We start from the raw sequence: 15,992 nt of genomic DNA on the forward strand, positions 1-15,992 counted from the left end.
AAAAAAAAAAAAAAAAATTTATGACTCAAATCCATTTTATTTTTCCTGTTGAATATTATTTCATTAAATAACATGTATAATGCATGCCATTTCTGTGAAAGTATTTCCTTCTATCCATCCATCTATCCGTTCATGTGAACGCAACCACAGGAATGTGTCTAAAATAATGTTCACCTAACATTAATGACGACTATTTCCAAATAATGAGGTTCATTTGAATTTTTTGAGTTCTAAAAGTTTATTTATATTCATTCTTTAAATTGGTGTTAAATATGCATAACACTTATCATTTTAACCATTCTTAAGTGTTCAGTTCTGTGGTATTAAGTAAATCCACATTACTGTGCAAACATCCACCTCCAGAGCTTTTTCCATCTTCCTCTGAAACTGCACACATTAAACAATAACTTCGATTTTTCCATTTCCCTCTTGTCCAACACCTGACAATCACCAATCTACTTATTTCTCTACTCCAGGCACCTCATGTAAAAGGAATCACACAAGATATATCCTTTTGTGCCTGGCTTGTTTCATTTAGCATAATGTCTTCCAGGTTCATCCATTTTGTAGCATGTATCAGAATTTCATTTCTTTCTTAGACTGAATAATATTCTACCATATGTACATACCACATTTACCTTTGCTGCTTTCCAGATACTCTTTTTCACTTTTGACAGTTTCATGATAATGTGTCTTGATGTCAGACTCTGGGTTTATCAAACGTGGATTCCTTGAGTTTCTCTGATTTGTAGAGCTGTCTCTTTCCTCAAATTTGGTAAGTTTCCAACTATTATTTCCATAAATTATCTCTCCACCCTTTCTCTTTTTTCTCTTTCTGGACTCTAGCAGTGCATCAATTGGTCTGCCTGATGGTACTGCCTAAGTCCTTCAGACTCTGTTCACTTTTCTTTTTTCTCTGATTTTGCTCCTCGGACTTGATCATTTCAAATAACTTGCCTTCAAGATCACTGATTCTTTCTTTTGCCTGTTCAAGTCTGCTGTTGAATCCTTCTAGTAAAATTTTCAATTCAGCTACTGTATTTTCCTGTTCCAGAATTTGGTTCTTTTAAATAATTTCTATTTCTTTGTTGATAGAAATTTTGTTCATGTATCATTTTCCTGATTTCATTATTTCTCATTAGCTCATTGAGCATATTTAAGATAGTTGTTTTAAAGTCTTTTCTGAGCAAATCCAATTAATTTGTGTGTCTTTACAGGATAGTTTCTGAAGATTTATTTTGTTCCTTTGGATGGGCCAGGTTTCACCCTTTCTTTGCACGTTCTATGATTGTTTGCTGAAAATCTGACATTTGAAAAAACCACCCCTCCCAGCCTTTGAAGACTGACATGAAAGACCTTCACTACTTATCAAGCCCCTGAGCCCTGGGAACGGTGCAGGGAGTGTGCTTAAGGTCATCTCAGGTCTTTTCTGGGCATGCATCCTGTCTGGACCTGTGTGTACTTTCTGTATTTTTTTTTCTCTTGTTTCCTCTGGCTGCCTGTAAACGTCTTAATTTCCCAGAATCTCACCCAAGCTTCTTCTCAAGGCCTTAGATGTTGTATGGTATTCCTCTGTGCATAACCTTCCTCCCACACATCCACAGGTCTGTGGTCTCCCTGTAGTTTTCATGTGCTATAGTGCCCATCACTGCTTTTCTTGGCCATCAGCCTGACACTCAAACCATGCCACATTCCCTGTATGTGCTTTGAACAAGGCGAGTCTGCAATCAGTCTCTTGGGTAACCCACTGATAGGCAAGAATGCTTCATACTAGTTCTGCTCAAATCCTTCTCTCCTGAGGAAGGGAATGGAGAACTGCGCCATTTACTTCTCTCTGTGCTGCACTGTGCCAGAGACAGAGTAGGGTAAGGGTGAGTAAAATTATCACAGAATTTCCTATCATTTTGCATGTGGCTTTTTCTTGATTGGGCATTTGCAGGGTTGCTACAGATCTCTGACTGGTTTCCATAGTTCCTACAAAGTTATTTTAGTCAGTCTGTAGCTATTTATTTGATGTTTCTGTGGGGAAACAAGCACCTGCAACATCCTAGTCAGCCATTTTGCTAATGTTTGGATTTTGCTCTGCTTGAGCATGTATAATACTATGAAAAAAATTTTTCTTTAAGGAAACAAAATTTTTATAAAGTAAAATAAAACCCATTCTAAGTATGAAATAAAGTCTGTGTTAATTCAGCTGGGAATGTAGAGAAAATCCAACTTATAGCTTAATCAAATAGAAAAAAATTTCATTTTTTTCTTTCATAAAAGGTAGGCACTTCATGGAACCAATTCAGGTGCAAGACAATGTCATCAGAAACCCTGATTCTTTGTTTCTGCCTCAAAATCCTTAGCTTTTTTTTCTTATTCAAGTTTTCTCATGAAAATATCCTTAGTATTTGTTTTTATGTGTCATGGTCAAAGGTTCCATACAACAAAGCAAAAAAGAAGGACAGTATGGGAACGAGTGCCAATTATATCTGTTCTTCTTCAGAAGAAAAGCAAAAGGTTTCTCAGAAACTCTCAGCAGACTTCTAGTTTCCATCTTACTGGCTGGCCTCAAGTGTGTCAAAGATGTAGCTACCCTGCCAGCAATGAAAGGCTGGAGGAGAAAGTTTTTAGGTGTTATAGTCTCTAGAAGAGAGGCAGGTGAGGTAGAAAGAGGTGGGAATCATGATGAGGGAGCCAAGCCACAGTCTCTGCTGCAAGGATCTAAGTTATTTCTTGAAACAATTTTTTCAGTGCTTTTGTTGAGTCACAATATTTTACATAAATTTATAGTTAATAAACTTGGTGGAAAGTATTTACATCTTCAATTTGAGAAAGATTACCTGAAGACACAACCACTCTCAGCTACAAGTTACTTTCAGTAATAAGGAAAAAGGGGCACCACAGACTCCCTGCACCAATACTACACTAATATGATATCTGACAAAAATCTATTGCGGGTAACTTAAGAAAATAAATGTAATTTGTATTAATTTAAAAGTCAATACTGACATCTCTCAAGAGAATTATTTATCTGCCAACATTTCCTACAGCGGTTGTACATTTTTTAAAAGTACATGCTGTCAACAAGTCAGCACACTCTTTGGTAATGATTATGTCCACATATGTTAGTCATCAGCCTGTTGATAACTGACTAGAACATTTTTCCAGTTTAAATGCTCAGAATCCAAGTTCCTCAGATAACAGCTATTTTAATCTTTTCAGAATTCTAAGGCAAGAGTAATCAGAATAAAATTATTTTTTAAAGAAAATTCACCTCAGTTCTCAGTAACATGCTATTTATTACACGGGACAAAGAATGTATGATGTTTAGTTAGTAAGGCTTTCATTCCAGTTCTGATGACTCAAAAGCTGGAACATAACAGCAACATTCAATACCAACCAAAAACCTTCAGTTGCCCGTCCCTCCAACTGGATAAGGGTCAATAAAAATTTAAAAAGAAAAAAAAAAAAGCAATAGTATGAATAGACTTAGGTAGTCTTTGAAAAACACCCAAATGAATTTTCCTCTTCAGTATTTTCTTCAAGTCCACCCTCTTTCCTTTTTGGAAGGAGGAATGTTGTGAAATGCACTAAAGATGAGCTATTTCTTGAAAGATGAGTAGGAACTTGCCAAAGGCTTGGGGAGTGGTGCTAGTCCAGGGACAAAGGTGCTCTTGGAGCAGGGTAATCCATATTCATAACTAACAACTCCCCAAGTAAACTCCTAGTCTGCCATTTTCCCAGTTTTGAAGCACGTTGTTCCTTCTACTTCTCATTCCTGAGAGAATTTCAAGACTTTTATTTTTTTCTTAGTGCTGCCAGTAATTCCCACTCTGGAATCTCTCAGTTCTGGAGTCCTAGCTTCCAGCAGGGAGCTTCTCTCTTGGGTCTACCTCTTATTCTTCTAAAAGACTTAGTTATTCCTCTCATCACTGCCTTGGCCCTAGCCCTGTAACATTAAATAAGTCACTTAATTTCTCAGAGCCCTAGGTTTCCTATCTATTTATATAAATTATACATATATATAAAAACATAGCTGAGCTAGTGGAACAGTTCTCAACCCAGTGACTCAGTAGAATCTTTTCATAATAAATATAATTCCCCTTTAATTATCCTAAAAATAACCATAAACAATATAACAATATAATCTATTTACATGTATCTTTTTAATCAATATAATGCACTATTTATAATACAGGGGAGGAAAAGGGAATTTATAAGAAGGTAATATTTTAATCATTTCTTCTTCTTTTTTTTTTTTTTTCCAGACAGTCTTACTCTGTCGCCCAGGCTGCAGTGCAGTGGCACGATCTCAGCTCACTACAACCTCTGCCTCCCAGGTTCAAGCAATTCTCCTGCCTCAGTCTCCCGAGTAACTGGGATTACAGGCGCCCGTCACCGCATCCAGCTAATTTTTGTATTTTTAGTGGAGACAGGGTTTTACCATCTTGGCCGGGCTGGTCTCAAACCCCTGACCTCGTGATCCACCTGCCTCGGCCTCCCAAAGTGCTGGGATTACAGGCATGAGCCCCGCGCCTGGCCTATTTTAATCATTTCAATGTGTCAATACTTGAGGATAACTGCACTGTAAGACATAATGAAGCAGTCAAATGCTTGTACCTGTACATGGAATACCCTAAATGCAGCAGATACACATGCAAACTGGTACCAAGACAATTCTCAAACTGATGAGGAGAGAAAAATGAAGGACTAGTGTGGTAGGCTGAATGATGGTTCCCCCAAAAGATGTCCATATCTCCGTCATGGGAACCTGTGAATGTTAGCTTATAAGATAAAGGCTTTGCAGATGTGATTAAATTAGAGATCCTGAGATGGAGGTGATGATCCTGGATCGTTTTATTGGGTCTAACTACAATCACAAGTATCCTTATAAAAGGGAGGCAGAAGGGATGACATCATCAAGATGGCAGAAGAGGACTCCTGGACCTTCCTTCTTCCAACAAGCAAACTGATTCCACAACAATCCCCATGGCCAAATTCCCTTTCTGTGAAATCCAGCAACTTTAAGAGGCTCCTGCATCCCAGTAAGTGTGAAACCAGTCACATCAAAGCCAGTAAGTCAATTCAGATACCATACTATAATCCTCTATAAACCATAATCCTCTGGCACAGCTCCATATGACAGGAACAAGATCCCCCAGCTCCTAGCTTCTCCCCAGGAAGAGAAAGAGGTACCCTATGTGTCTAATGTCCAAAGTTTTCTAGGAACTACCCAGAAAACTGGTCTATGTCTGCCCTGTCTTGGAGCACTGACAGAACCCAACAAACTCTGGCCACTCATAGCAACTTGGGGTATTGGTCACCATAGCCACCCCACCCTCTACCTCTGGCTCATCATGGAGTAAGCAGGCAAAAATCCCAGCTCTTTAGCTTCTACCTGGGAATGGATAGGGGAGTACCATGTGTTCAACCACTCACCTTAAATGGCGACTGCCTGAGGAAATGGCTTCAGTCTCCATGGTCTCAGAAGCTGAAGGGACCTGAAATATTCTAGATGCCTAGGGACTACTGAGAACAAAGAAAGTGGATAGGACTGGCAGGAAGGTATGAAAGATCCCAGAATTTCTGTCAGGGCTGATTTGGGAGAGTCTTCTCCAGAATGAGTCCAGTCCATGAAGACTAAGAGAGGTAACTATTTTGTCTATGGCAGAAAAACATCAACAGAGAATGTCAAGGAAAAAGAAGAAACAGGGAAATATTTTCCCCAAAAGACAAAGAAATGAATCTCTAGAAACTGACTTAATGAAATGGAGATACATCAATTAACTGACAGAGAATTCAAAATCACTACTGCCAAATAAGCTCCCACATGTACACACTTAAGTTTTGTATACAGTTATTCACAGAAGCACTGTTTATATTAGCCAAAGACTAGAAACAGCCAAAATATCCATCAATGGTGGTCTGCTTAAATGAATGAATTTTAATTGAAGAAATTATGCATTTATATAAGATCTTTAAGATATAAAGCTGACAATAACAAACATTACATATCATATACATAATATATATAAAACTTAGTAGCATTCCTGTGATAAAAAGGAAAAAGTAAAAATGAGTATGTATTTGTGTGTGTATGTGTGTCTGCAGTTGTTCCCTCCAGGGAGGGAAACAGTAACTGAAAGTAGACTTCTCACTTTTGTACTTTTGAAATTATGAGATATATGAATGTGAAATTTATTTATTTTCTTAAAACAGGGCCTCACTCTTGCCCAGGCTGGTGTGCAGTGGCATGTTAATAGCTCAGTACAACCTTGAACTCCAGGGCTCAAGCAATTCTCCCACCAAAGCCTCCCAAGTAGGTGGGACTGCAAGTACACACCATTATGCCAAGCTAATTTTTTTTTTTTTTTTTTTTTTTGAGACGGAGTCTCGCTCTGTTGCCCAGGCTGGAGTGCAGTAGCACATTCTCAGCTCACTACAACCTCCACCTCCTGGGTACAAGTGATTCTCCTGCCTCAGCCTCCCGAGTAGCTGAGACTACAGGTGTGTGCCACCACGCCTGGCTAACTTTTTGTATTTTTAGTAGAGATGGGGCTTCACCATGTTAGCCAGGCTGGTTTCAATCTCCTGACCTTGTGATCTGCCCGCCTTAGTCTCCCAAAGTGCTGGGATTACAGGCATGAGCCACCGTGTCTGGCCAATTTTTAAATTTTTTTGTAGAGATGGGCCTTACTATGTTGCCCAGGCTGGTCTCAAACCCCTGGGATCAAGCAGTCCTTCCTCCTAAGCCTCCCAAAGTGCTGGGATTACAGGCATAGGCCATCACACCTGGCCTTGAATGTGTTACCTTTTAAACAATAAACACAATTTTGTTAAAAATAATTCCCTAGGCTGGGCGCGGTGGCTCAAGCCTGTAATCCCAGCACTTTGGGAGGCCGAGACGGGCGGATCACAAGGTCAGGAGATCAAGACCATCCTGGCTAATATGGTGAAACCCCGTCTCTACTAAAGAACACAAAAAACTAGCCGGGCGACGAGGCAGGCGCCTGTAGTCCCAGCTACTTGGGAGGCGGAGCCAGGAGAATAGCGTAAACCTGGGAGGCGGAGCTTGCAGTGAGCTGAGATCCGGCCACCGCACTCCAGCCTGGGCGACAGAGCCAGACTCCATCTCAAAAAAAATAAAGAAAGAAATAAAAATAATAATAATAATAATAATAATAATAATAATAATTCCCTAAGTTAAATAGCTACAGAACTTTAATCTTTAAAAAAAAAAAAAAAAAGTGTGCTCATCATCTGGATATTTAATTATTCGCTTTCTTAGCTTTTTCTACCACACTAATTGGTGGGTTAGATTTTATCCCCCATCATATGCAATGTTTTGTTTTTTTTCCACAAAATATTAGAATGGGTTTCTTCAAAATATGCTACATAACACAAACTTAAAAGTTGACCAAAAAGGGCTCACTAGTGTTACACACTAGTGTAACGCATCATCTATTATCTAGTGTTACACACAAGAAAGACCAGCCTTTTATCTTAGAAACAGATTTTGTTAACAGTGTCAAACAAGGGGATGCAAACCATCATTAAACTGATTATGTAACTTTTAATAGAGCTGTAAATCTGGCAACATTCAGAGGCCAGTAGCAAATATATGGCTACAAGCGCTCATTAATTGACTCTTAAGTAGACTTCAGAAGTTACAGAAGGAACTGTTAGTTCATTAGGTCCCTGTGCCACATATCCCTGAAGTGGCTGACCAAGAACAACTTCAAAGCTCTTTTGTGCTGGGAAAGAATGCCAATGAATCAATTTTCTTATCCAATTTCATAAAACTCAATTGCCTTAATAAATAATAAATGATGATAAACATAATGAAATATTAAGCAATAATTAAAAACAAAGGTTATGTAGAAATATATTAAAAAGCTCCTCACTTAATTAAAGTCAACAAACCAGAATAGAAAGAAAAAGATCTAGGAGTTTTACTACCTAAAAATCCCCAAGTCTTGATGATGCCCAACAACGCTCTTCCCAATGAGCAACCCAGCTTGTTTCCTGATTCTTCTACTTCTCTGCCCTCACTACCTCTGCTTCCGCTACACTGCCTTCTCTAATGTTTCTTGAAAACACTACACATCTAAAGTACAGCACAGCATTTGCTACAGTTGTATATTACTCAGTTATTAAAAATAAACCTTCCCATTGTATTTCCTAAAGGGAATTTTTCCATGTGAAAGCTTGTAACTGAGGAAACAGATTATATGTATGTAGGATTAGGTTGGTGCTTTGTTAGAAATATTGCATCTAAAATTTCATTGAAATTATCCTTCCTTTAATCTCCTAAATAATAAAAAACATAATAGAATGATTGAATAAATTTAAAACAGCAAAAAGGGAAGAAGTTATGTTGTTTATATCAATAAAAACTTGTCAATTAAAAATAGTACCTGCATCAGATAGAAAGATCTCAAATTAACAACCTAATATTGCAACTAAACAACATGGGTATGTTCAGAAGTAAGTTCTGGATTTGCAGAACAAGTTTAATGCCTGGAGTATAGTACAAAGTTTTTGATGATTCTTTGTTATCTTTATTATTTTTTACCCAAATTGACACAAAGAATTTAAACAGAACAACTCAAGTATGTCCTTGTAATATTTCCTAGGATTTTCTTGCATTTTAAACAGATAAACATAGCCTACTTGCAAATATGCAACTGTATATGCACTAGTATCTAACCATGTAAAAAAAAGAAAAGGTGGCCAACATCAAGAAAACCGTCTGTAGAAAAAAGACACAAAATTGTTATGTATCTTTTGATAGCGAAGATATATTTTTCTGGGATATTTGTTGGTTTTTTAATTAAATGAAAATTATATATCTTTACCATGTACAATATATTTCAATATCATGTAGTATGTAGACATTGCGGAATGGCTAAATCAGGCTAAATAACATATCCATTACCTCACATATTTGCTTTGTTGTGGTGGTAACATTTAAAATGTACTCTGTTAGCAATTTTCAAGTATGTAATATTATTAACTGTAATCACCACATTATACAGGTTGAGCATCCCTAATCTGAAAATCCAAAATCCCCCATTATATGCAATGGGAACCAGTCACAGGCACTTGGAGTTAGGCCTAATGACACCACCTCCCAGCCTGTGAAGACTCCTGAGGGAGCTCTGCACTCCCTAGAGCACTGTAAACACAATGCTTTGAAACATCGCAACTCACAAGGCTGGTCAGCAATGCCCATTTAGTAAGGTAAGATAACCCATTTGCAAATAAATTCCATCGAGATTTCTTTTGCAGCAACTTTTTCCTTTAATTAAGTGGCACGGGTCATTCCCACAACCACAGACCATATATTCTTCTCATCTGCATGTGAAACATACCCTACGATTGACCACATGCTCAGTAAAGTCTCAACAAATCAAAAAAACAAACAAACAAATAAAAAACTGAAATCATTCCAAGAATCCTCTTGGGCCATAGTGGAATAAAAATAGAAATCAATACAAAGAGGAACTCTCAAAAACATGCAAACACATGAAAACTAAAGAACTTACTCCCGGATGACTTTTGGGTAAACAACAAAATTAAGGCAGAAATAAAAAAATTCTTTGAAACCATGAAAATCAAGATATAACATACTAAAACCTCTAGGATGCAGTAAAAACAGTGTGAAGAAGAAAGTTTAGGCCAGGCGCGGTGGCTCACATCTGTAATCCCAGCACTTTGGGAGGCTGAGGTGGGCAGATCACTGGAGGTCAGGAGTTTGAGACCAGCCTGGCCAATATGGTGAAACCCCAACTCTACTAAAGATATGAAAATTAGCTGGGTGTGGCAGTGTGCGCCTGTAGTCCCAGCTACTCAGGAGGCTGAGGCAGAAGAATAGCTTGAACCCAGGAGGGGGAGGATGCAGTGAGCTGAGATTGTGCCACTGCACTCCAGCCTGGCTGACAGAGCAAGACTCCATCTCAAAGAAAAAAAAAAAGGAAGAAAGGTTATAGTGCTAAATGTCTACATAAAAAAGAAAAATCTCAAATCAACAACCTAATGTCACACCTACAAGTAACAGAAAAACAAGAACAAATTAAATCCAAAGCTAGCTGAAGAAATAATAAAAACAGAGCAGAAGTAAATGAAGTTGAGAGTAAAAGAACTTTACAATGATCGACGAAATGAAAAAGTGGTTTTTTGAAAGGATAAACAAGATCAATAAACCACTAGCTAGATTAACAAAGAAAAAAAGAGAGACGATCCAAATAAGCACAACCAGAAATGACAAAGGTGACATTACAACTAATCCCACAGAAATAAATTTTAAAAAAATCCTCGGAGACTGCTATGAACATCTCTATGCACATAAACTAGAAAATCTAGAGGAAATGGATAATTACCCAGAAATATACAACCTCCCAAGATAGAATCAGGAGGAAATTGAAACCCTGAACAGACCAGTATCGAGCTCCAAAATTGAATCAGTCATAAAACCCTTACCTTACCAACCAAAATAAATTTAAAAAAAGGTCCTGGACCGATGGATTCACAGCCAAATTCTATGAGATGAACAAAGTAAGAGCTGATACCAATTCTACTGAAACTATTTCCAATATATCGAGGAGGAGGGACTCCTCCCTAACTCATTCCAAAACCCAGTATCATCCTGATGCCAAAATCTGGCAAACACACAACAAAAGTAGAAAACTATAGGCCAATATCCCTGATCAACACAGAAGCAAAAATCCTCAACAAAATACTGGCAAACGGAACCTAGTAGCACATCAAAAAGGTAATCCACCACGATCAAGTGGACTGTATTCCTCAGATGCAAGGATGATTCAATATACATAAATCAGTAAATGTAAAAAGAGAATTAAAAACAAAAACCATATGATCTTATCAATAGATGCAGAAAAAAACGTTAGATAAAATCCAAGATCCCTTTAGGATAAAAAGAAAACCCTCAACAAACTAGGCACTGAAACAATCAGAGTCATCTATGACTAAACTACAGTCAATATCATATTTAATGGGGAAAAGTTAAAAGGGTTTCCCCTAAAATTTAGAGCAAAACAGGTATGTCCACTTTCACGACTCCTACAACAAAATACTAAAGTCCTAGCAAGAGCAATCAGCCAAGAGAAAGAAAGAAAAGGCATCCAAAGAGGAAGACAAGTTATCTCTGTTCACTAACAGGGTTCTCTATCTAGAAAACCCTAAAGATCCTGCCAAAAGACTCCCAGACCTGAAACATGACTTCAGTGAAGTTTGAAGGTACAAATTCAATGTACAAAATCAGTAGCTTACATCAAAACAACGTATTTAAGAAAAAAAAATCAGAAGCATTTCTACACACCAGTAACATTCAAGCTGAAAACCAAATCAAAAGCGCAATCCTATTTACAACAGCCACACACACACACAAGATGCTTAGGAATACATCTAACCAGGAAGGTGAAATATCTCTACAAGGAGAACTATAAAACACTACTAAAGGAAATCACAGATGACATAAACAGATGGAAAAACATTCCACGCTCATGGATTGGAAGAATTAAGATCATTTAAATGGTTATATTGCCTAAAGCAATCTATGGATTCAACACAATTCCTATCAAATTACCAACATAATTCTTCACAGAATTAGAAAAAAAATTTTGAAAATTCATATGGAACCAAGAAAGAGCCCAAATAGCCAAAACAATCTTAAGCAAAAAGAACAAAGCTGGAAGCATCCTGTTATCTGACTTCAAACTATACTACAAGGCTATAGTAACCGAACACCATGGTACTGGTACATAAAGATACACATAGACCAATGGAACAGAACAGAGAAACCAGAAACAAAGTCACATACCTACAACCAACTGATTTTCAACAAAGAAAATCACAATACACAAAAATTAACCCAAGATGGAACAAAGACTTAAATGAAAGATGTCAAATTATTAAAATCCTAGAAGAAAATCTAGGAAATACTCTTCTGGACATTGGCCTAGGCGAAAAATTTAAGTCCTCAAAAGCAAATGCAATAAAAGTAAAAATTGACAATTGGGACTTAATTAAAATAAAGAGCTTCTGCGCAGCAAAAGAAACTATCAACAGAGTAAACAGACAACCTACAGAATGGGAGAAAATATTTGCAGACTCTGCATCCAGCAAAGGACTAATATCCAGAATCTACAAGGAGCTCAAACAAATCAACAAGAAAAAGCAACCCCCTTAAAAAGTGGGCAAAGGACATGAACAGATACTTCTCAAAAGAAGACATACAAGTGGCCAATAAATATATTAAAAAATGTTCAACATCACTAATCATCAGAGAAATGCAAACCAAAACCACAATGAGATGCCATCTCACACTAGTCAGAACGGCTATTATTAAAAAGTCAAATAGAACTACCATTCGATTCAGCAATCCTACTACTGGGTATATACCCAAAGGAAATGAAATTGTTCTACCAAAAAGATACCGGCACTCACATGCTTATTACAGCAGCTGTATTCAAAATAGCAAAGATGTGCAATCAACCTAAGTGCCCATCAATGGTGGATCAGATAAAGAAAATGTGGTACATATACACCATGGAATACCATGCAACCATGAAAAAAGAATGAAATAATGTTCTTTGTAGCAACATGGATGCAGCTGGATGCCATTATCCTAAGTGACGAGTTCAGCTGAAGCCCAAACCTCAGCATCACACAATAAAGCCATGTAACACACCTGCATATGTACTCCCTAAATCTAAAATTTAAAAAAAAAGAAAAAAATAGCATGAGAAAATTAAATACATGGTAAAAGGGGTTTCCAATCTCAAACCTACAAACACGAAAAACCAACAGCTAAAGAAGTATTTGCTACACTTTGATCAATCTTTCATCCCTCTAATAAATTGTACCAGCTGACCAACAGGCACTGAATTTACATTAAAATTCAAGCAAGTATATGCTCTTCAGACAGACATCATCAAAGATTCACCCATTTCCAAACTTCCAAATTTTTCGCATCACTGAAAAACAATATGGCTTTAGTAGTGATCACCATCAGATACTGCTTATTGATTTGAACAAGAAGGGCACAGCGTTGCTGTTTTTTTGGTTTTTTTTTGAGACAGACACTTGCTCTGTCACCCAGGCTGGCATACTGTGGCAAAATCTTGGCTCACTGCAACCACCACCTCCTGGGTTCAAGCGATTCTTCTGCCTCAGCGTCCTGAGTAGCTGGCATTACAGGCGCACACCACCATGCCTGGCTAATTCTTGTATTTTTAGTAGAGACAGGATTTCAACATGTTGGCCAGGTTGGCCTTGAACTCCTGACCTCCAGTGATCTGCCCACCTCGGCCTCCCAAAGTGCTAGGATTACAGGCATGAGCCACTGCACCCGGCTGAATTTGAGAGTAACCTGAACAATGGTAAACAAATGTGAATGACTGTTGACTATCTCATCTAATAGAATTTTTTCAAATTTGCATTTGCAGTACCACAATTGTCATTTCACCCAAGCAGGTCAACTATTTCATAAAATTATATTTCATTTTCCTTTGACAATGAGAAAGATGTCATCTCTGTCATATTCAGAAAGATTTGTTTCTAATGAACAGACATTTGCATCTGGTATGATTTTTGTTTTTCTCATTAAAAGAAAAATCCCTGTGAAACAAGTTGGGAATCTAGGCACTGAAGTAATACTAGATCCCTCAGTTCACTAACTTTTCACTTTTCATTCTACTCCTCACATTAGTAAACCGAAATACAAAACTCCACAATTACTAATCTAGGTAGCTAGTCATCAACTATAAGTCCAGTATTTTAACAGTTACAAATAGCTAAAAACGTTGATAAAACATATCAGACAATATAGGACATTTTGGGACAGAAGAAGAAAATAAACTTGGAAAACCCAGTTACAGTGCTTCGGTAGAATAAGCCTTATGTCTAGAGTCAGAGATCTGGCTTTAAGTCTCAGTTCTACTTGTGTTTAGCTGGGGAGTCCCTGGAGAAGTTACCTAATTTTTTAGTGATATTATTAATGACTCAATTAAATAGCATCAAAAATATTCTTAAGCATTTAAAAATGCAATACTCTGGGCGTGGTGGCTCATGCCTGTAATCCTAGTACTTCAGGAGGCCGAGGCTGGGGGATCCCGAGGTCAGAAGATAGAGACCATCCTGGCCAACATGGTGAAACCCCATTTCTACTAAAAATACAAAAATTAGCTGGGCGTGGTGGCGTGTGCCTGTAATTCCAGCTACTCAGGAGGCTGAGGCAGGAGAATTGCTTGAACCAGGGAGTTGGAGGTTGCAGTGAGCTGAGATTGTGCCACTGCACTCCAACTTGGTGACAAAGCAAGACTCTGTCTCAAAAAAAAAAAAAAAAAAAAAAAAGCAATAGTATCTGATATGTGGAGTTATACCTGCAGACAAGATGAAGACAGAAAAATCATCCTGCTTTCTTTACACATATAGAACTTAAAAACTTACTAGATTCCACCGTCATCTGGAGCAAACTGTCAATAACATTAGACAGGAGTCCTTTACTGGATATTCTTAGATGACTTAATATTACTGGAACAGCTTGATACTCCAAAAACAAGGTTTTTCCTTCTTCTGTCTTCAAGTCCAAACAAAGAGAATCAAATGCCTGAGCCAGGTAATCAGCTGGAAAATAGTAATGTACAATCAACTGCAGTTTTGCTAGTCTAGGTGGCAATCAGAAACAGAAGGTAAAAAAGCAATGTCGTTACTTTAACTTAAAAGAGAAACAAAAATTAAATAAGAGATCACTTTAACTTAAAAGAGAAACAAAAATTAAATAAGAGATCACAGTCTAAATTTAGATTCTAACTAGTTTGTCAGAACTCGAAGGGGGAAGGAGAGAGGAGACATTATGACAGGGTAAATTTCATTTAGAATTTTCATGTTTTAACACCAAAATAACAAATAAGCCGCATTTTTTTGTTGTTGTTGTTGAGGTGGAGTCTCGCTCTGTTGCCCAGGCTGGAGTACTGTGGCGGGATCTCAGTTCACTGCAAGCTCCGCCTCCCAGGTTCCCACCATTCTCCTGCTTCAGCCTCCCGAGTAGCTGGGACTACAGGCGCCCGCCACCTCGCCCGGCTAGTTTTTTGTATTTTTTTAGTAGAGACGGGGTTTCACCGTGTATTAGCCAGGATGGTCTCGATCTCCTGACCTTGTGATCCACCCGTCTCGGCCTCCCAAAGTGCTGGGATTACAGGCTTGAGCCACCGCGCCCGGCCATAAGCCGCATTTTTTAATACTAAGGAAGAAAAACAATGCTTATTAGTATCACAAATGTTTATTTTCCATATTTGATAACTACGTTTCCAAAAACTTAGTATTTCTATCTCTATAATAGCTTTCTAAGACTATGTTTTTTGTTGCTGCTTCCTAAATGTTTACCTACTTCAAAATGTAATTTATACAAACACGCTAAATGAATTTTAAATAAGGGTTTCTATCTCCTAGTAAAGCTGAAACAAAAGACCAAAGATAATTTCAAGAAGATGAAATATGCTCTGGTGTGTCACTTTTCATGACACATCTGCCATTAAAAATGGCAGCAAGATTTTACCCAGGCCAGCGCTGTGACGAATCCTGAATCAGAATCCCTGAAACCTTCTTAAAGATGTCCCACAGATGACTGAGAAACCTGCAATGCCAGGACTGGGAAGCACTAACTTAACCAGAATCAATGCAAATGCAGTAGTAAGATAGTTGCATCATTACACTTCAGTACACTACACAACCCAAGTCCCTATGCTTATAACAGTCTTACCTTGTGCTTTTAATGTACAATAATCAAGTTTTCTAAAACTCACCTTACAAAATGCTATTCAGAGGAATAAAAAACTGTTCATGCTATCCAAGTAATAATTTTTACACTGAGATTTCTGTTTAAAGGAGAAGACTCAAGAGCACCATGAAATACTGAAAGTACAACAGAATCACCGTATTAAAATGTACTCTTTTGTAGCTTCATGTTGCATTTCTTTTTT

At 37.7% G+C, this 15,992-nt stretch overlaps 1 protein-coding gene across 3 annotated transcripts in view; it reads right to left on the reverse strand.

The window, feature by feature from the left end:
• Positions 1–15,992, reverse strand: part of CCDC138 (coiled-coil domain containing 138) — a 96,514-nt gene that overhangs the window by 8,558 nt on the left and 71,964 nt on the right. For all 3 annotated transcript variants that reach the window (XM_023190398.2, XM_023190397.2, XM_023190400.2), the window contains one exon: positions 14,461–14,637. In XM_023190398.2, coding sequence (XP_023046166.1) covers positions 14,461–14,637 — 177 coding nt within the window. The remainder of the gene's footprint in view (positions 1–14,460; positions 14,638–15,992) is intronic.

The sequence above is a fragment of the Piliocolobus tephrosceles genome, chromosome 15, assembly GCF_002776525.5.
Source record: "Piliocolobus tephrosceles isolate RC106 chromosome 15, ASM277652v3, whole genome shotgun sequence".
Lineage (NCBI taxonomy): Eukaryota > Metazoa > Chordata > Mammalia > Primates > Cercopithecidae > Piliocolobus > Piliocolobus tephrosceles.